Source organism: Eriocheir sinensis, chromosome 61, assembly GCF_024679095.1.
Source record: "Eriocheir sinensis breed Jianghai 21 chromosome 61, ASM2467909v1, whole genome shotgun sequence".
Taxonomy (NCBI): Eukaryota; Metazoa; Arthropoda; class Malacostraca; order Decapoda; family Varunidae; genus Eriocheir; species Eriocheir sinensis.
Window position 1 is genome coordinate 9,368,743 of NC_066569.1, and position 20,857 is coordinate 9,389,599.

Sequence of the window (20,857 nt, forward strand, 5' to 3'; positions counted from 1 at the left end):
AAAAGGGCGAGGAAGGGAGGATAACGACGTGGTGGAGGTGGTGTTGGTCCTGTCCTCCCTTGCTCTCCCTCTCCCTGTTTTCCTCCCTGTCTCCTCCCTCCTTACCCTGTCACCATTTCTCTCCCTCAACCAGTATAAGAAAAAGGGCGGAAGGGAGGACAGTGGTGGAGGTGGTGTGTTGGTCCTGTCCTCCCTTGCTCTCCCTCTCCCTGTTTTCCTCCCTGTCTCCTCCCTCCTTACCCTGTCACCATTTCTCTCCCTCAACCAGTATAAGAAAAAGGGCGAGGAAGGGAGGATAACGACGTGGTGGTGGAGGTGGTGTTGGTCCTGTCCTCCCTTGCTCTCCCTCTCCCTGTTTTCCTCCCTGTCTCCTCCCTCCTTACCCTGTCACCATTTCTCTCCCTCAACCAGTATAAGAAAAAGGGCGAGGAAGGGAGGACAACGACGTGCTGGTGGAGGTGGTGTTGGTCCTGTCCTCCCTTGCTCTCCCTCTCCCTGTTTTCCTCCCTGTCTCCTCCCTCCTTACCCTGTCACCATTTCTCTCCCTCAACCAGTATAAGAAAAAGGGCGAGGAAGGGAGGACAACGACGTGCTGGTGGAGGTGGTGTTGGTCCTGTCCTCCCTTGCTCTCCCTCTCCCTGTTTTCCTCCCTGTCTCCTCCCTCCTTACCCTGTCACCATTTCTCTCCCTCAACCAGTAGAAGACAAAGGATGACCAAGGGAGAATAACGACGTGGTGTGTTGGTCCTGTCCTCCCTTGCTCTCCCTCTCCCTGTTTTCCTCCCTGTCTCCCTGTCCTTCCTCACCCTGTCACCATTTCTGTGCCTCCCTCGCCGCCTCGCCTCGCCGGGGGGAAGGTCCTAGGGGTGAGTGGCTCGCCGGGGGGCCCACCACAGCCAGAAAGGGAGGAAATTAATCCAAAATTCGTAATAGTGAATAGGAGAAGCAAAACAAAGATGAAACAAGTGAAGAGCGGCCCGCTGTCCCTCCTGCCCCCTCCCTCCTCCCCTATTTCACTCATTATTCACTGTTTTAACACATTTCAGGCACGGTTATAAGTGTTTTCATGGGTTATAAACATTTCTAAAAGGTTATCACATACCTTCATAGGCTTTTTCATACATTTTGCACATCCTCCACCCTCGCCCCCCTCCCTCCACCCCTATTTCACTCATTATTCACTGTTTTAACACATTTCAGGCACAGTTATAAGTGTTTTCATGGGTTGTAAACATTCTTATAAGCAAACTAGCCCTTATTATACACTCTTAAATGTTTTTTCATATATTTTACAATCTTGCCCCGTCTGTAGTTCCCCTCCCTCCCCCATTTCACTCATTATTCACTGTTTTAACACATTTCAGGCACGGTTATAAGTGTTTTCATGGGTTATAAACATTTCTAAAAGGTTATCACATACCTTCATAGGCTTTTTCATACATTTTGCACATCCTCCACCCTCGCCCCCCTCCCTCCTCCCCTATTTCACTCATTATTCACTGTTTTAACACATTTCATGCACGGTTATAAGTGTTTTCATGGGTTATAAACATTCCTGTAAGCAAACTAACCCTTATTATACACTCTTAAAGTTTTTTTCATATATTTTACACAATCTTGCCCCGTCTGTAGCTCCCCTCCCTCCCCCATTTCACTCATTATTCACTGTTTTAACACATTTCAGGCACGGTTATAAGTGTTTTCATGGGTTATAAACATTTCTAAAAGGTTATCACATACCTTCATAGGCTTTTTCATACATTTTGCACATCCTCCACCCTCGTTCCCCTCCCTCCTCCCCTATTTCACTCATTATTCACTGTTTTAACACATTTCAGGCACAGTTATTAGTGTTTTCATGGGTTATAAACATTCCTATAAGCAAACTAACCCTTATTATACATTTTTAAAGTTTTTTTTCATACATTTTACACAATCTTGCCCCGTCTGTATTTCCCCTCCCTCCCCCATTTCACTCATTATTCACTGTTTTAACACATTTCAGGCACGGTTATAAGTGTTTTCATGGGTTATAAACATTTCTAAAAGGTTATCACATACCTTCATAGGCTTTTTCATACATTTTGCACATCCTCCACCCTCGTTCCCCTCCCTCCACCCCTATTTCACTCATTATTCACTGTTTTAACACATTTCAGGCACGATTATAAGTGTTTTCATGGGTTATAAACATTTCTAAAAGGTTATCACATACCTTCATAGGCTTTTTCATACATTTTGCACATCCTCCACCCTCGCCCCCCTCCCTCCACCCCTATTTCACTCATTATTCACTGTTTTAACACATTTCAAGCACAGTTATAAGTGTTTTCATGAGTTATAAACATTCCTATAAGCAAACTAACCCTTATTATACGCTTTTAAATGTTTTTTCATACATTTTACACAATCTTGCCCCGTCTGTAGCTCCCTTCCCTCCCCCATTTCACTCATTATTCACTGTTTTAACACATTTCAGGCACGGTTATTAGTGTTTTCATGGGTTATAAACATTCCTATAAGCAAACTATCCCTTATTATACATTTTTAAAGTTTTTTTCATACATTTTACACAATCTTGCCCCGTCTGTAGCTCCCCTCCCTCCCCATTTCACTCATTATTCACGGTTTTAACACATTTCAGGCACGGTTATAAGTGTTTTCATGGGTTATATAAATTCCTAATAGCATACTAACCCTTATCACACACTTTCAAAGGCTTTTTCATGCATTTTGCACAATCTAGCCCGGCCCCTCCCTCCATTATTTCACCGATTATTCAGTTTTAACACATTTCAAGCACAATTATAAGTGTTTTCATGAGTTCTAAATATTAATAAAAGCATACGAAACCTGATCACACATTTTTAAAGGCTTTTTCATACATTTTGCACAATCTAGCCCTCCCCTCGATCCCTCCCCCATTTCACTGGTTATTCACTGTTTTAACCTATTTCAAGTGCTATCACAGGCTTCATAATCCATTTCGAGTCCTCCAGCACTCCTACAAACACATTTTATTTACTGGTTTTGCCTTTTCATACATTTTGCACAATCTAGCCCTCCCCTCGATCCCTCCCCCATTTCACTGGTTATTCACTGTTTTAACCTATTTCAAGTGTTATCACAGGCTTCATATTCCATTTCGAGTCCTCCAGCACTCCAACAAACACATTTTATTTACTTGTTTTGGCTTTTTCATACATTTTGCACAACCCTGCCCCCTTGCACTCCCTCCACAATCTCACTAAATAACCCACATGCAGTGTCAGACAATTTCAAGGCCTCAGATAAGCTGCTTAACACTTTTCAAACGCTTATCCAGTCTTAAAACATGTTCCAAGCACTCAACAGACGAGACTCATTGAGATATTTCACCCTTTCTGGACACCCTCTTCGGGCCCCATTACCCGCCCTCCCTCCCTGTCTCACTGCTCACCCATTTCAAGCACTCATGTAGACATTTTAACCAATTTCAAGCAATCATTCAGGCCTTTTAACACGTTTCAAGCCATCCTTTATGCCTTTTAACACGTTTCAAGCACTCATTTAGGCCTTTTAACACGTTTCAAGCACTCATTTAGGCCTTTTAACACGTTTCAAGCACTCATTTAGGCCTTTTAACACGTTTCAAGCACTCATTTAGGCCTTTTAACACGTTTCAAGCACTCATTTAGGCCTTTTAACACGTTTCAAGCACTCATGTAGACATTTTAACCAATTTCAAGCACTCATACAGGCCTTTTAACACGTTTCAAACACTCATTTAGGCCTTTTAACACGTTTCAAGCACTCATTTAGGCCTTTTAGCACGTTTCAAGCACTCATTTAGGCCTTTTAACACGTTTCAAACACTCAATTAGGCCTTTTAACACGTTTCAAGCCATCCTTTATGCCTTTTAACACGTTTCAAACACTCAATTAGGCCTTTTAACACGTTTCAAGCCCTCCTTTATGCCTTTTAACACGTTTCAAACACTCAATTAGGCCTTTTAACACGTTTCAAGCCCTCCTTTATGCCTTTTAACACGTTTCAAACACTCAATTAGGCCTTTTAACACGTTTCAAGCCATCCTTTATGCCTTTTAACACGTTTCAAACACTCAATTAGGCCTTTTAACACGTTTTAGGCACTCATACAGGCCTTTTAATACGTTTCAACCTCTCGTTTAGGCCTTTTAACACGTTTCAAGCACTCATACAGGCCTTTTAAAACGTTACAACCTCTCGTTTAGGCCTTTCAACACGTGTCAAGCACTCATACAGGTCTTTCAACACGTTTCAAGTTCTTGCATAGTCTTGATAATTAATTCAAGTTCATCTGAAGCTAAATCAGTTGTCGAGTAATTAAGCTATTTGATAAAGTTCTTCTAATCTTCTATATCCTCGCTTGGATGATCTACCGTATCAATTTTAGCCCTTATTCAAGACCTAAGGGATATATTGTAATGTTTGTGATGTGCTTATTATTATATTATTCTCTTATTTTTCTCTTTCTTTTCCATGCCTTGTTTATCAATTATATTTTACTCTTATCTAAGTGCTAATGTGAATATCTGTAATGGGTTCACATGTGTTGCCTGGGGGTTGTGATGGCAAGTTCCTCCCTTCTCCTTTATTGTGTAACTTTATTTTTTATAGTAAAGGAAACAGTTCAAGGGGGAAGGGGGAGGGGGAAACAATAATGATAAAAAGGCCGCTATACTCATTGCCCTCCTACAAGAGTCAAGAGTGGCCGAATGATAGGTCAATTAACAATCAACAATAAACTATGTCACTCAATAATACCTACAATAAGAGGGTAAATGGCTTTGTCTTCTATTCATAGTTAAATGTGAAGGCGTTATTTTGTGATTCCACGTCCTAATCCTCCCTTCCGCCTCTCATCCCTACCCCTATCGCTCCCTTTTTAAACTTTCCTTTTCTTGTTATTTCCCACCGCAATTCCTCGCTCATGAAGGGCTGCATTATGTGAAGTGAACCCTGCCCTAAGTCTGAGGCCGGCCACGTGGTCCTCGGCGTGGCTTCTGTGCTTTATAACGAGGGAATGTTAAATATGCAAGCCATTTCCCCTTCCCGGCACATAGGTCGGTATGGACAACGGACGACCCACGCTGATGCAAGGCTGACCATTCTACATAGCTTATACCTTCCTGGGTTTTCGCTTGTTCACTTATCTGTTTGTAATTTGCTCTCAGGTGTTAATATATTAGTAAGAGAAGGTTAATTTTGTTCGGTTCCGCCCCCCTCCCTTGTTGTGCATTCATTCCTACCATTGTATCTTTTTAGTTTCATGGGGCTACCTACACATGTATTGCTAGTTGTATAATCACATTCTGCCCTGTCTGGGGGTTGGGATGGCATGTTCCTCCCTTCTCCCTTGTTGTTTACCTGCACCAGTAAACTATCAATCAATCAATCAATCGGGATGGCATGTTCCTCTCTTCTCCCTTGTTGTTTACCTGCACCAGTAAACAATCAATCAATCAATCAATCTTGTTCACCTACACCAGTAAACTATCAATCAATCAATCAATCGGGATGGCATGTTCCTCTCTTCTCCCTTGTTGTTCACCTGCACCAGTAAACTATCAATCAATCAATCAATTACATAATCACACTCTGTCCTGCCTGGGGGTTGGGATGGCATGTTCCTCCCTTCTCCCTTGTTTACCTGCACCAGTAAACTATCAATCAATCAATCAATCGGGATGGCATGTTCCTCCCTTCTCCCTTGTTGTTTACCTGCACCAGTAAACTATCAATCAATCAATCAATCGGGATGGCATGTTCCTCTCTTCTCCCTTGTTGTTTACCTGCACCAGTAAACTATCAATCAATCAATCAATTACATAATCACACTCTGTCCTGCTTGGGGGTTGGGATGGCATGTTCCTCCCTTCTATCAATCAATCAATCAATCTATTACATAATCACACTCTGTCCTGCCTGGGGGTTGGGATGGCATGTTCCTCCCTTCTCCCTTGTTGTTTACCTGCACCAGTAAACTATCAATCAATCAGTCAATCAATTACATAATCACATTCTGCCCTGCCTGGGGGTTGGGATGGCATGTAAACTATCAATCAATCAATCAATTACATAATCACATTCTGCCCTGCCTGGGGGTTGGGATGGCATGTTCCTCCCTTCTCCCTTGTTGTTTACCTGCACCAGTAAACTATCAATCAATCAATCAATTACATAATCACACTGTTGTTTACCTGCACCAGTAAACTATCAATCAATCAATCAATCAATTACTCTGTGAAGCAAGAGGCCGACCCGTTATAAAACCTAAAGACACTACCGAACGGAACTTCCCAAACCCCGACCAGGACCAAGTGTAGGATTCAGAGGAAATTCAGACATTAAAAAGTTCTAACAAAGAGGCGAAGCTACACGTTCTATATAGCTGATCTTCCTTGTGTTAAAATAATATTATCTTTTTAGGATAGTAATTTACTTAAGGCTTCTATTACAACGTCAGATGAGCCCCTCCTTCTCCTATATAACTACTACTACTACTACTATTACTACTACTACTACTACTATACCAACTACTACTACTACTACTCCCACTATTACTATTACTCCTACTATTACTATTACTACTCCTACTACAATAATATAAGCACCTGGTTAACGTATATAGCAGGTTACACATATAGATAGCATAGCATAGCATTGCGTAGCCTAGCCTAGCCGTACAGTGGCCGGGGGCGCGAGTCACAAGCTGGCTACTACAGGAAATGCCATGAAATCTTGAGTAATACCTCTCTCTCTCTCTCTCTCTCTCTCTCTCTCTCTCTCTCTCTCTCTCTCTCTCTCTACCTTTCTATCTATCCGTTTATCTATCTATCTACATCTCTATTTATCTATCTATCTATCTATCTATGTATCTATCTGTTCATGCTGCTAAGAAACGTATGATATAAGGCCTGAATTATAAAAAAAACGTAAATAATAGCAATAATAATAATAATAATAATAATGATAATGATGATAATGATACTGATTCTAATACTATGACAAACTATAGGCTGCTTAAATCCATTGCGCTATTAAATTCTACTTCTTCCTCCGTCCTGTTGTTCATGTCCCCTGCCCCTCCTTCACCCCTGGCCGCCCTCCCCGTTCATGCCACTGGACGCCAACACAAGCAGGATGGACCACATTGTACCTTGATCTCGGCTCCTCGCGTCCTGTGTCCCGCGGTGAAATGGTTAGGATATCAAAACTTGGGGATGTAGAGAAAAAAAAATCCTATCGTGTGTTCGAGGTGTCGGGCAGCTTTCACAGGTTTAAATAGCTTGTGTATTGTGTATAAAGTTTGGGGCATATGCAATAGCTGCGCGTGGCCTCGGTGCTCATCTCAGTAGCATATTAGCCCCTGGATAATAGAAAAAGGAAAAACACAGACATACATACATATACTGTTTGTCTTATTTCCTGTCTTTCCATCTTTCTGTCTGTCTGTCTAACTTAACTGTCGTGTATCGAGTTTCAAGTTTCAATTATATTTCCTTTCATTGTGTATCTGCGTATTTCTCTGTAAAGCTGTCTGTATCTTTTTATATGCGTTTGTCTGCCATGCCTCCTGTCTGCTGCCTCCTCCTCGTATTACTACTACTACTACTACTACTACTACTACTACTACTACTACTACAACACACACACACACAGACCCTCAATATTTCATGGCGTGTTCCTTATGGTGTCGGTGTGTGTTGTGGACCCAAACAAGGGCGAGGGTGCGTGGCTTGTTACAGAGGCAGTCCGGGTGTGTTTGTAAACAGCGTAATGCACTACTCACGCTCTGCTCACCTGCTGGACTCGCTCGTGATAGTCAGTGAGCATAACCCTGATAGCGACCTTCCCTCTCGTGTTCATGTGTGTGTGTGTGTGTGTGTGTGTGCACTATACTAGGCAGACAGGAAGCATAGCAGACACACAGAAAAAGACAGATATAAACAGAACAGACAGAATGTTACAGACGCCACACAAATATATGAAAAAAATATCATTGAAACTCGATCGGTGATAAGTTAAATACAGACAGACAGACACAGACAGACAGATTCAGTAGAACTAGACACATAAAAAGTAGATGAGGAAATCTTATAAAAAAAATATATACTAGGCAGACAGGAAGCAAGCACACACACACACACACACACACACACACACACACACACACACACACACACACACACACACACACACACACACACACACAGAATGACAGATAGATATAGATAGAACAGACAGACAGACACAGATATTAAAAGTATATTGACAGAAACAGACAAAGACAGACAGTAGGACTAGATATTTATAAAAGCAGATTTGAGGAAATATAAAAAAAAAAAACATCTGTAATCAATGTACTATAAAGATTAACTGACAGACAAACAGACAGACAGGCTGGGTTGGACAGGCTCGGTCTAGACGGCTGAGAATGTGCCTCTACAATTAACCAGTATTGCAAGAGCCTGCAGTGCTTGCTCTCTCTCTCTCTCTCTCTCTCTCTCTCTCTCTCTCTCTCTCTCTCTCTCTCTCTTGAGCACCCACACTTCAGAATTCCTCATCCATGCTGTCATAATATTCCCCTGCGAGAGAGAGAGAGAGAGGTTCATCAGGTACGCGACTCTCAAGTGGGAAATTCTCTCTCTCTCTCTCTCTCTCTCTCTCTCTCTCTCTCTCTCTCTCTCTCTCTCCATGTTTTTTTCTTCTTTTGTTCTATTTCTTTTCTTATAATTCTTTTTGTACTACTTTTTCATTCTCTCTCTCTCTCTCTCTCTCTCTCTCTCTCTCTCTCTCTCTCTCTCTCTCTCTCTCTCTCTCTCTCTCTCTCTCTCTCTCTCTCTCTCTCTCTCGTTAACTCAAAATATATTCATACCCCAAAAGAAGAGGATAATAATTAAACTTTCCTCTGAAGTAAAATAAAAAAAATTAAAAATCTACAGTGTGGTAAACCGTATATCACACCTGCCCTGTATCCCTGTGTATTGGGTTATTTCCGCCACAGGTTCAAGGGATAACGTGGCGGAGATGAGCACTGAGGCCACGCGTAGGCTTAGCTTATACCCTTTACTTTACCTTTTTCTTCCCCCATCAGCTGAATAATTAGCACTGAAGATGTAACATTAAAATACGGTCTACGTCAAGGCTCACGGGTCACAGGCTCAAGGGATAACGTAGCGGAGATGAGCACTGAGGCCACGCGTAGGCTTAGCTTATACCCTTTACTTTACCTTTATCTTCCCCCATCAGCTGAATAATTAGCACTGGAGATGTAATATCATACGCCAAGGTCAAGGCTCAAGGAACAATGTAGCGGAGATGAGCACTGAGGCCACGCGTAGGCTTAGCTTATACCCTTTACTTTACCTTTTTTTCCCCCACCAGCTGAATAATTAGCACTGAAGATGTAATATCATACGCCAAGGTCAAGGCTCAAGGAACAATGTGGCGGAGATGAGCACTGAGGCCACGCGTAGGCTTAGCTTATACCCTTTACTTTACCTTTTTTTTCCCCCACCAGCTGAATAATTAGCACTGAAGATGTAGTATTAAAAGCCAAGGTCAAGGGTCACAGGCTCAAGGGATAATGTTACAGAGATGAGCACTGAGGCCACGCGCAGGCTTAGCTTATACCCCTAACCTTACCTTAACCTTCCCCCTCCAGCTGGATAATTAGCACTGAAGATGTAATATTATAAGCTAAGGTATAGTGGGTTCAAAGGACTGTGACGAAGATGAGCACTGAGGCCACGCGCAGGCTTAGCTTATATCCCTAACCTTACCTTAACCTTCCCCCTCCAGCTGGATAATTAGCACTGAAGATGAACCTTCCCTCCAGCTGGATAATTAGCACTGAAGATGTAAAATTATAAGCCAAGGTATAGTGGGTTCAAAGGACTGTGACGAAGATGAGCACTGAGGCCACGCGTAGGCTTAGCTTATACCCCTAACCTTACCTTAACCTTCCCCCTCCAGCTGGACAATTAGCACTGAAGATGTAATATTATAAGCCAAGGTATAGTGGGTTCAAAGGACTGTGACGAAGATGAGCACTGAGGCCACGCGTAGGCTTACCTTATACCCCTAACCTTACCTGTACCTTCCCCCTCCAGCTGGATAATTAGCACTGAAGATGTAATATTATAAGCGTAATGGGAGCAGTGATTAGCGGGCATTTTTGTTCTCCATGTACTTTTCCTCCTTGCGCTGCTTTCTTTCCTGTAAAAATAAAACCAAAAGTCTTACCTCTAGATCCTCAAGAAGAGATACGAGGGATTCTTCTTCTTCCTCTGGACATCCTGGAAGAGGCGTATAACATCCCGCCATATTGTAGACCTACGGGATGGATGATATTCGAGTTGTTAGATTTCACTAGTTGAACGTATAGCAGTAAGTCGGTTATTAAGAAGAGCTTATAACACTCACAGTAATTAATTTGACCTTACTTACTGTCTTCACCAGATAATCTTATATATAGCAAGCCGTTTATCACACTCACGGTAATTCATTTGATCTTACCTATTGTTTCCACCATATGTATAGCAAGCCGTTTATCACACACGGTAATTCATTTAATCCTACCTATTGTCTTCACCAGATAATCGTATAGCAGTAAGTCTTTTATTATCAAGAGCTTATAACACTCACGGTAATTCATTTGACCTTACCTATTGTTTCCTCCATATGTATAGCAAGCCGTTTATCACATACGGTAATTAATTTAATCCTACCTATTGTCTTCACCAGATAATCGTATAGCAGCAAGTCTTTTATTATCAAGAGCTTATAACACTCACGGTAATTCATTTGACCTTACCTATTGTTTCCACCATATGTATAGCAATTAAGTCGTTTATCAGCAATAGTCTATCACACGCACGTTAATTAATCCCATCTTACTTTTCGTCAGTGATTTCCAAGTGTCCATCTATACCCACACTGACCCAACATGAAGAACATCGACAATTATTAGACAAACCTCATTGCATTATTAATCTCATATTCCCACACACCTACGTTTGTTAAGGCTTTGGTTGAGGCTTTCAGTATTTCCATGGGTAGTTTCATAAGCCCGGTGATAGTTTGACAAGGCTTCGATCTACACCGGGAACATAAAAAAAAACACTCGTGAAAGGAAGAGATATTAATGATTAGAGAAAGGGGAAGGGGAAAGGAGAGAAGAGAGGAAGGAAAAGGAGGAAGAGAGGAAATGATAGAAGCAATGGAAATGGGGGGAAAGGAGAGAAGAGAGGAGGGGAAGGAAAAGGAGGAAAAGAGGAAATAATAGAAGCAATGAAAATGGGATAATGACCAAAGGAAAGGGAGAGGAGAGAGAAGGGGGAAGAAAAAGAAGAGGAGAGAAAGAAAAAGGAGGAGGAAGAGAGGAAATAGGAGAGAGGCAATGTAAATGGGATAATGACCAAAGGAAGGGGAAGGAGAGGAGAGAGGAGGGGAAATAAAGGGAGGAGGAGAAAGAGAGGAAATGGTAGGAGAGACAAGCAATGGAAATGAGATAATGGGAAGAGGAGAGGAGAAGGGGGAAGAAAAGGGAGAGGAGAGAGGAGGGAAAATAAAGGGAGGAGGAGAAAGAGAGGAAATGGTAGGATAGAGAAGCAATGGAAATAAGATAATGGGAAGAGGAGAGGAGAAAGGGGAAGAAAAGGGAGAAGAGAGAGGAGGGGAAATAAAGGGAGGAGGAGAAAGAGAGGAAATGGTAGGAGAGATAAGCAATGGAAATGAGATAATGACCGAGGGAAGGGGAAAGGAGAGGAGAGGGGGAAGAAAAAGGAGAAGAGAGAGGAGGGGAAGAAAAAGGAGGAGGAAGAGAGGAAATGGTCGAGAGAGAAGCAATGGAAAAGGGATAATGACTCGAGGGAAGGGAAAAGAAGAGGAGAAGGGGGAAGAAAAGGAGAGGAAAGAGGAGGGGAAGAAAAAGGAGAGGAAAGAGGAGGGGAAGAAAAGGGAGAAAGAAGAGAGGAAATGGTAGGAGAGATAAGCAATGGAAAAGGGATAATGACCGAGGGAAGGGAAAGAAAGGGAAGAAAAAAATAGATAACACCTCCATGGACTTTGCAAATACTTAAAATGTCTGAGAAATGAGAATTCGGGCGTAATTTCAAAACTTACGTAGATATATTCGATGCGTGACCAGCCTATTCCTCGGAGCTTGCTGACCCCCTATTCTATCCTTCCTTCAGGGGTCACGAGGGGGTCTGTTCACTGTCACGTCCTTCCTTTAAAATCGACTGTTTCACCGCACCGCCGCACACAACGCCACAATGTCCATAGAGCTATAGAGAGACACCGCCCGACCTCTCGCTTGGTTTACGACCGCGACAACACTGGCTCGGACTGGGGCCATGTTTCGAATCATCTCTGCGCACAAGCTCACATATTCAACGAGGCTTTCTTTCGGGTTTCGGTCATTTCCAAGGGTAGTTTTATGGCGCTGATGGTGGTTTGACCCTTCTTCTGTACCATGAACCTAGAAAAACATTTATTAGAACCCGATTGATCTCCTTTTCGGCGGGAACCATCGGCGCACAAACTCATATATTCAACAAGGCTTTCTTACGGATTTGGGTCATTTCCAAGGGTAGTTTTATGGCGCTGGTGGTAGTTTGACCCTTCTTCTGTACCATGAACCTAGAAAAACACTTATTAGAACCCGATTGATCTCCTTTTCGGCCTTGGGAAATAAGTGATTTGAGAAGCGGGAACCATCGGCGCACAAGCTCACATATTCAACAAGGCTTTCTTTCGGGTTTCGGTCATTTCCAGGGGTAGTTTTATGGCGCTGGTGGTGGTTTGACCCTTCTTCTGTACCATGAACCTAGAAACACTCATTAGAACCCGATTGATCTCCTTTTCGGCGGGAACCATCGGCGCACAAACTCATATATTCAACAAGGCTTTCTTACGGGTTTGGGTCATTTCCAAGGGTAGTTTTATGGCCCTGATGGTAGTATGACCCTTCTTCTGTACCATGAACCTAGAAACACTCATTAGAACCCGATTGATCTCCTTTTCGGCGGGAACCATCGGCGCACAAATTCACATATTCAACAAGGCTTTCTTACGGGTTTCGGTCATTTCCAGGGGTAGTTTTATGGCCCTGATGGTGGTTTGACCCTTCTTCTGTACCATGAACCTAGAAAAACTCATTAGAACCCGTTTGATCTCCTTTTCGGCGGGAACCATCGGCGCACAAACTCACATATTCAACAAGGCTTTCTTACGGGTTTGGGTCATTTCCAAGGGTAGTTTTATGGCGCTGGTGGTAGTTTGACCCTTCTTCTGTACCATGAACCTAGAAAAACACTTATTACAACCCGATTGATCTCCTTTTCGGCGGGAACCATCGGCGCACAAGCTCACATATTCAACAAGGCTTTCTTACGGGTTTCGGTCATTTCCAGGGGTAGTTTTATGGCCCTGATGGTGGTTTGACCCTTCTTCTGTACCATGAACCGAGAAAAACACTTATTAGAACTCGTTTGATCTCCTTTTCGGCGGGAACCATCGGCGCACAAACTCACATATTCAACAAGGCTTTCTTACGGGTTTGGGTCATTTCCAAGGGTAGTTTTATGGCGTTGGTGGTAGTTTGACCCTTCTTCTGTACCATGAACCTAGAAAAACATTTATTAGAACCCGATTGATCTCCTTTTCGGCGGGAGCCATCGGCGCACAAGCTCACATATTCAACGAGGCTTTCTTTCGGGTTTCGGTCATTTCCAGGGGTAGTTTTATGGCGCTGGTGGTAGTTTGACCCTTCTTCTGTACCATGAACCTAGAAAAACACTCATTAGAACCCGACTGATCTCCTTTTCGGCGGGAACCATCGGCGCACAAGCTCACATATTCAACAAGGCTTTCTTACGGGTTTGGGTCATTTCCAGGGGTAGTTTTATGGCGCTGGTGGTAGTTTGACCCTTCTTCTGTACCATGAACCGAGAAAAACACTTATTAGAACCCGATTGATCTCCTTTTCAGGGTCAAGGGTAAAAAAAAAAAAAAAAAAAAAAAAAAACCCCGCTATTCACTGCTCCCACAAGAGTCAAGAGGAGTGGCCGAAAGATAGGTCAAGGATATACAGGAATAAGTAAACAAGGTCTTCATATTATCTGTACCCAAGGAATTTATTCAAGGAAATTATCATGGAAATCAAGCGATATGATACAGGATAAAACCTTCACGCGGGTTGGTTGCTTGGTTCCGCAGATGATCATTTTTTTAGACGAGGAAAAATATGAAAACAAAATATACAGACGTCTGATTATACACGTAAAACCATATATCGTAAAGAGTACAGGTTATAGGATACACTTGGTGAGCAAATCAGCTTAAAATAGAACGTGTGAATTTAAGAATAAAATACCTAACTTATAACTTGTACCGAATTATTGTTGAAACGAAGAGCGGATGAATGGGGTTAAAAAAAAATGTGTAGAAATGATATAATGGATAATCAACAAGAATAACGTGTGTGTGTGTGTGTGTGTGTGTGTGTGTGTGTGTGTGTGTGTGTGTGTGTGTGTGTTGATGTATAAAATGGGAAAAAAAAAGACATCACAATATTAGAGAATCCACAATAGTCGCTTATCTGACACACACACACACACACACACACACACACACAAGCACGCGGATGGGTTAAAAAGGAAATTGAAATGGAGATGAATAAATTAAATATATAAAAATTTCAACCTAGTAAAAAAGGAAAATTAGCAGACAAGAGGAAAAAGAAAACATGAAGGGCGCGCATCTTATAATCAAAACTACGGAAAATAAGGACAAAAATGACAAGGAAAAGTATAAGAAAGGAAAAAAATGAAAAATAAATATATGGAACAAGGAAAAAAAAGTCTAGGCAAAAATAAGGAAAATAATAAGGAAAAAAAAGGAGGTGTACGGTAAAAATAAACAAAAAATGTATAAGAAAACAGTAGGCCTAAGGGAAATAAGAAAATAAGGGAGAAAATCAGATATAAAAATGAAAAATCAGAAAAATACGGAACATCTCTGAAGGGTGTCGTTTACTTGGCACTGGTAGACAGACAGGCACTTGACTCCCTTGCTCTGGGCCTGTGCGTTCGTCAGTGTCTCTCAAGGGAACACTCAAACAGGCTGTCGCGTCTCACATCAGCTATTTCTAAAGGTCAAAAACGGCGCCAGACGGGTTCTAATGAGTGTTTCTTCAGGTTCACGGTAAAGAGGAAGGGTCAAACTACCACCTGGGTCATAAAACTACTCCTGGAAATGCCCACAACTCCTACGAAAGCCTTGTCAAATATGTGTTCTTGGGAGAGTTGTATTCTTAAACATTTTGACGGCCAAGCACACATATTTTACAAGGCTTTCCTAGGAGTTATAGGAATTTCCAGGGGTACTTCTATAGCCCTGGTGGCAGTTTGACCCTTCTTCTGTACCGTGAACCTATAAAAACACTCATTAGAATCCGATTAATCTCCTTTTCGGCTTTTGGAAATGTTGATGAGAGAGATGGAAGCCTCTGAGAATACCGTCCTTAAAGATGCTGCCCAAGGTGTCTGAGCGGCCGAGGGGGCATAGGGTAAAAAAAAAATAATAAATAAATATTAAATAAATAATAAAAACTCACACTAGCAGACATCAGATAAGCGACTCCAGATGATTATAGGAGAGGGATGTAAGTGTATCGCGATGTCCGCCCGCACACACGTGGACATACGCACAAACACGTACATGAAGGCCGCCTAAGACAAAACAAACACGCACACACACGCACACAAGAGATGGGGAAGTGTAATGCCTCACTCAACACACACACACACGCACATAAACGTACATAAAGGCCACCTCAGCCAATACACACACACACACACACACACACACACACACAGTAAAGCCACCCCGTTATAGACACAGAATCCACCCCCAAAAAGTCCATCTTGAGACCCCACTACCCAGACTCAGACCAAATTTCCCCCTTTTGATCGGCTCACAAAACAGCAGAGTCACTGAGAAATGCAACTCCTTATAGCCACAGGGGAGACTTGACTAAGCTCCCAGGCGGTTAGGGCGTTCAAGATGGGCTACCCCGGGGTGCGAGGGGGGCGGGGGGCTCAACGGGGGATGAGGCACAAGCACCATATCTTACGGGGGGGGTGGGGGGTGGGGGAGAAAGGGCAGGGGGGGGGGGTAATAAGGGAGTGTGATATGAGGAAAAGGGTGAGGATGCTGGGTAGGGTGAAGGGTGATGGTGTGGACTGTGGCAGGGTGAGGGGACGGAAGGGAAGGGTGATGGGGTAATGTAGGGTGAAGGAAAGGAAGGGTGATGGGTGAGGGGATGGGCTTATGCAGGGTGAGGGGAAGGAAGGGAAGGGTGACAGGTGAGGGGATGGGCCTATGCAGGGTGAGGGGAAGGGAAGGGTGAGGGGAGTATATCTAGAGGAAGAAAAGGAAGGGGTGGGTGATGGGTAGATGGTTTGAGGGGAGAAGGGAGACAAGGGAGGAGATGGGAACTTAGAGGAAAGGAAGGGGAGGGGAGTGAGAGAGGAATGAAGGGAAGGAAGAAGATGGTTTGAAGGGAAAAGGGAGAAGGGGGAATGGGGGGAAGAAGAGAACTTAGGGAAGCGGAGAGATATGGGTGAAGGGGAGTGAGGGGTGAAGGGAGGAGAGGAAGGGATAAAAGGGAGGGGGAGAAGGAAATGGAATGGGATGTGAAGGGAAGGGTAATGAAAGGGAAGGTGAAATGGATGCTTGATGATGGGCAGTGAAGAGATGAGGGAAGGGAAAGGAAGGGGCCAGAGGATGAATGGTGGTATGGAAGGGGAGGTTGACCTGACGAAGGGCAGTGAAGGGGGCTCAGTAAGGACACGGGACATCACACACAAGAGGCAAAGGAAGGAGCACACCGAGGCACATAACCACTACGCTCATCTCCATATCCTACACACACACACACACACACGCACAGTCCTGCAACACCCAAGGCTGCCTCTGCTATCCTGGAAACTCACTGACCAAGAACAGGTAACATTAACAAGGCTGGGGTGCTACTGGGCCCTTCATTAAGAAAACAGCACCAAGCACTCTGCCTTACATCACAAGTCCTCTAAATGCAAATGGCTTGAATTCTTACACATTTCACCTCCCAAGAACAAGGTTTTTATAGGTGTTTTGGGCATTTCCAGGGGTAGTTTTATGACCCTGATGGTTGTTTGACCCTTCTTCTGTATCTGTATGGCTCTGAACCTGGGCCCTTCACGGTACCCAACATTCTGCCTTACATCACAAGTCCTCTAAATGGAAATGGCTGAATTTTTACACATTTCACCTCCCAAGAACACATATTTGACAAGGTTTTCATGGGTGTTTTGGGAATTTCCAGGGGTAGTTTTATGACCCTGGCAAGAACACATATTTGACAAGGTTTTCATGGGTGTTTTGGGAATTTCCAGGGGTAGTTTTATGACCCTGGCAAGAACACATATTTGACAAGGTTTTCATGGGTGTTTTGGGAATTTCCAGGGGTAGTTTTATGACCCTGGCAAGAACACATATTTGACTAGGTTTTCATGGGTGTTTTGGGCATTTCCAGGGGTAGTTTTATGACCCTGGCAAGAACACATATTTGACTAGGTTTTCATGGGTGTTTTGGGAATTTCCAGGGGTAGTTTTATGACCCTGGCAAGAACACATATTTGACAAGGTTTTCATAGGTGTTTTGGGCATTTCCAGGGGTAGTTTGATGACCCAGGCGGTAGTTTGATCCTTCTTCTGTATCATGAACCTAAAAAACACTCTTTAGAACCCCATTAATCCTCTTTATGACCTTTGAGAACAGTTGTTACACCAAGAATGGGAGAATGGGAAGGTTAGTGCAGTCAGCCTTTTTCCTGCCATCCACCCAAGCCATCAAGACTCAAATTTATCCTTACTGACTTAACCATGCCAGGATGAAGGCGGCTGCTGGTGGGTAATTTGATGCATTCATATACGAGGAATGGTTGCGTGTGGGGAGGCGAGTGCGTTCAGCGTTGTTCCTGCCATCCACCCAAGCCATCAAGACTCAAATCTATCCTTACTGTCACTTAACCATGCCAGAGTGAAGGCTGCTGGTGGGTAATTTGATGCATTCATATACGAGGAATGGGAGTGTGAGAAGGCGAGTGCGTTCAGCCTTGTTCCTGCCATCCACCCAAACTATCAAGACTCGAATCTATCCTTACTCTTACTCAACCATGCCAGAATGAAGGGTGCTGGTGGGTAATTTGATGCATTCATATACGAGGAATGGGAGATAGGGAAGGTTAGTGCAATCAGCCTTGTTCCTGCCATCCACCCAAGCCATCAAGACTCAAATCTATCCTTATTGTCACTTAACCATGCCAGAGTGAAGGCTGCTGGTGGGTAATTTGATGCATTCATAAACAAAGAATTGGACTGTGAGGAGGTCAGTCCATTCAGCCTTGTTCCTGCCATCCACCCAAACTATCGAGCCTCAAATGCAGAATAGTTTGAGGGGGGAAGATTGTGGACCCTAGATTAAGAGGGCAGCGAGGGGTATAGGGTGTGTGAACGTATGTGTGTATGTAGCGTGTGTGCGCCCTTCTAACTGATTGATTGATTGATAGTTTATTGTTGCAGCTTCACATTGCCTCCATCTTTCTATCCTTCCACAGCCACTCAAAACAAGGTCTGCACACAATGTTTCTATAATGATCAAATGAGGGTGTAAGGATGAGTGTGTGCGCATCCTTCTAACTGTCCCTATCTCTCTTTCTATCCTTCCACAGCCACTCAAAACAAGGTCTGCACACAATGTTTCTATAGTGATTAAATGAGGGTGTAAGGATGAGTGTGTGTGCAAGCATCTAACTGTCCCTTTCTCTCTTTCTATCCTTCCACAGCCACTCAAAACAAGGTGTGCACACAATGTTTCTATAATGATCAAATGAGGGTGTACGGATGAGTGTGTGTGCAAGCATCTAACTGTCCCTTTCTCTCTTTCTATCCCTCCACAGCCACTCAAAACAAGGTCTGCGCACAATGTTTCTATAGTGATCAAATGAGAGTGTAAGGATGAGTGGGTGCGAGCCATTACGACATGTTAGCGAAGAAGAGTTATATTCCAGACACAAAGTATTAACAAAAAAATATAATTCCTTGAAAATATTATTAAGACAGGTAATATAGAGATGGCTTAAAACATAATATATTTACAGTAATGGGAGAGAAAGATGACCTCCATGGATAAGTAAAATAAAGAGAGTCGTGTGTTTAGAATCTGGAGAATGTTCACTGATAAAAGTAACAGCTTAGGGCAATCACAACATAAAAGATCAAGTCCTTCACTGATAAGGGCGTTCAAAGTTTAGAGAAAATCTATACACAACAAACAGGTATTTTCACTGATAGAAGAAGTTGACAATGTAGAGCATTTACTATAAAAACAAATCCTTCACTGATAAGGGCATTCAAAGTTAAGAGGAAATCTGTATATAACAAACAGGTATTTTCACTGATAGAAGAAGTTGACAATGTTGAGTACTTACTATAAAAACAAATCCTTCACTGATAAGGGCGTTCAAAGTTAAGAGGAAATCTATATATAACAAACAGGTATTTTCACTGATAAAATGTAGAGTAGTCACAATATAAAAATCTAAGTCCTTCACAGATAAAAAGTTAACAATTGGGACCTGAATCTAAATAAAAAGAGCAAGTCCTTCAGTGATTATGAGCTCATAGTTAAAAGCAAAATATATATATAGATAACAAGTCCTTCTCAATGATAAAAGAGTTAGTTAAGAGCAATTTCAGGTCCAATTCACTGATAAAAAGTTAACAGTTTAGAGCAGAATCTATACAAAACAGCAAGTTCTTTTGATTCGGCAAGGGAGCAAAGTATATTTAAAAGACTGATTTTATAAGGTAACAATTTAGAGCAATTTCTATATAAAAAAGATCATGTCCAATTCACTGATAAAAGTTAACAGTTTAGAGCAGAATCTATACAAAACAGCAAGTTCTTTTGATTCGGCAAGGGAGCAAAGTATATTTAAAAGACTGATTTTAAAAGGTAACAATTTAGAGCAATTTCTATATAAAAAGAGATCATGTCCAATTCACTGATAAAAGAGTGAAGTCTCGTACAAAATCGATATGAAACAGCAAGTTCTTTTCATTGAGCAAGGGAGCAAAGTATATTTAAAAGACTGATTTTAAAAGGTAACAATTTAGAGCAATTTCTATAAAAAAAAAGATAATGTCCAATTCACTGATAAAAGAGTTAACAGTTTAGTACAAAATCTACATGAAACAGCAAGTCCTTATCTTTAAGCACCAGAGCAAAATACGTATGAAAAAACAGGTCCTTCAGTAATAAAAAGATAACAATTTAAGAGTAATTTCTATATAAAAAAGGGTTCTTTGCTATCAATCTAGTTATCATCAGGGGGACAAGTCAGGACACATAAGCAATATGAAACAGCAAGTTCTTTTCATTGAGCAAGAGGAAAAAATAAGGATGTTAAAAGACTGAAAAGAAGGTAAAAACTGGATATAGAATTTAAAAAAAGATCATGTTAATTCACTGATAAAAACTTAACAGCACTACATGGAAATAAAAGTATAGGGGAGCAAAGGAAAGAAATGAGAAACTTGTTATGGGAAAAAATAAGGACATTAAAAGAAAAGAAGTAAAACTGGATATAGAAGAAAAAAAGTACATGTTAAGTGAAGAGACGAGAAACTTAACAGCACTACATGGAAATAAAAGTATAGGGGAGCGAAGGAAAGAAATGAGAAACTTGTTATGGGAAAAAATAAGGACATTAAAAGAA

The 20,857-nt window shown here is 42.2% G+C and overlaps 1 protein-coding gene and 1 long non-coding RNA gene across 31 annotated transcripts in view; one reads left to right on the forward strand and one right to left on the reverse strand.

Moving 5' to 3' along the window:
- Positions 1–12,321, reverse strand: part of LOC126986385 (mothers against decapentaplegic homolog 4-like) — a 43,468-nt gene extending 31,147 nt beyond the window's left edge. For 2 of the 11 annotated variants that reach the window (XM_050842521.1, XM_050842519.1), the window contains exon 1: positions 806–981. Coding sequence is in view for 1 of the 11 variants with exons in the window: in XM_050842517.1 (XP_050698474.1) it covers positions 10,272–10,352 (81 nt within the window). In the remaining 10 variants the exon portion in view is untranslated. Of the gene's footprint in view, positions 1–105; positions 124–240; positions 259–383; positions 403–526; positions 546–669; positions 982–10,271; positions 10,362–12,152 lie in introns of those variants that run through there. The other 9 variants (XM_050842517.1, XM_050842520.1, XM_050842522.1 and 6 more) reach the window with 9 other exon arrangements.
- Positions 12,322–14,125: 1,804 nt separating this feature from the next.
- Positions 14,126–20,495, forward strand: LOC126986391 (uncharacterized). 20 transcript variants are annotated; one of them, XR_007739682.1, is made up of 5 exons: positions 14,126–17,511; positions 17,582–17,661; positions 17,732–18,936; positions 19,051–19,414; positions 19,525–20,015. It is a non-coding gene; the product is annotated as an uncharacterized LOC126986391 (long non-coding RNA). The 20 variants fall into 20 exon arrangements; XR_007739679.1 differs by having other exon boundaries at positions 17,582–17,651; positions 17,722–18,936; XR_007739687.1 differs by adding an exon at positions 20,244–20,495 and having other exon boundaries at positions 14,127–18,936; positions 19,525–19,855; positions 20,005–20,094.
- Positions 20,496–20,857: the final 362 nt, after the last annotated feature.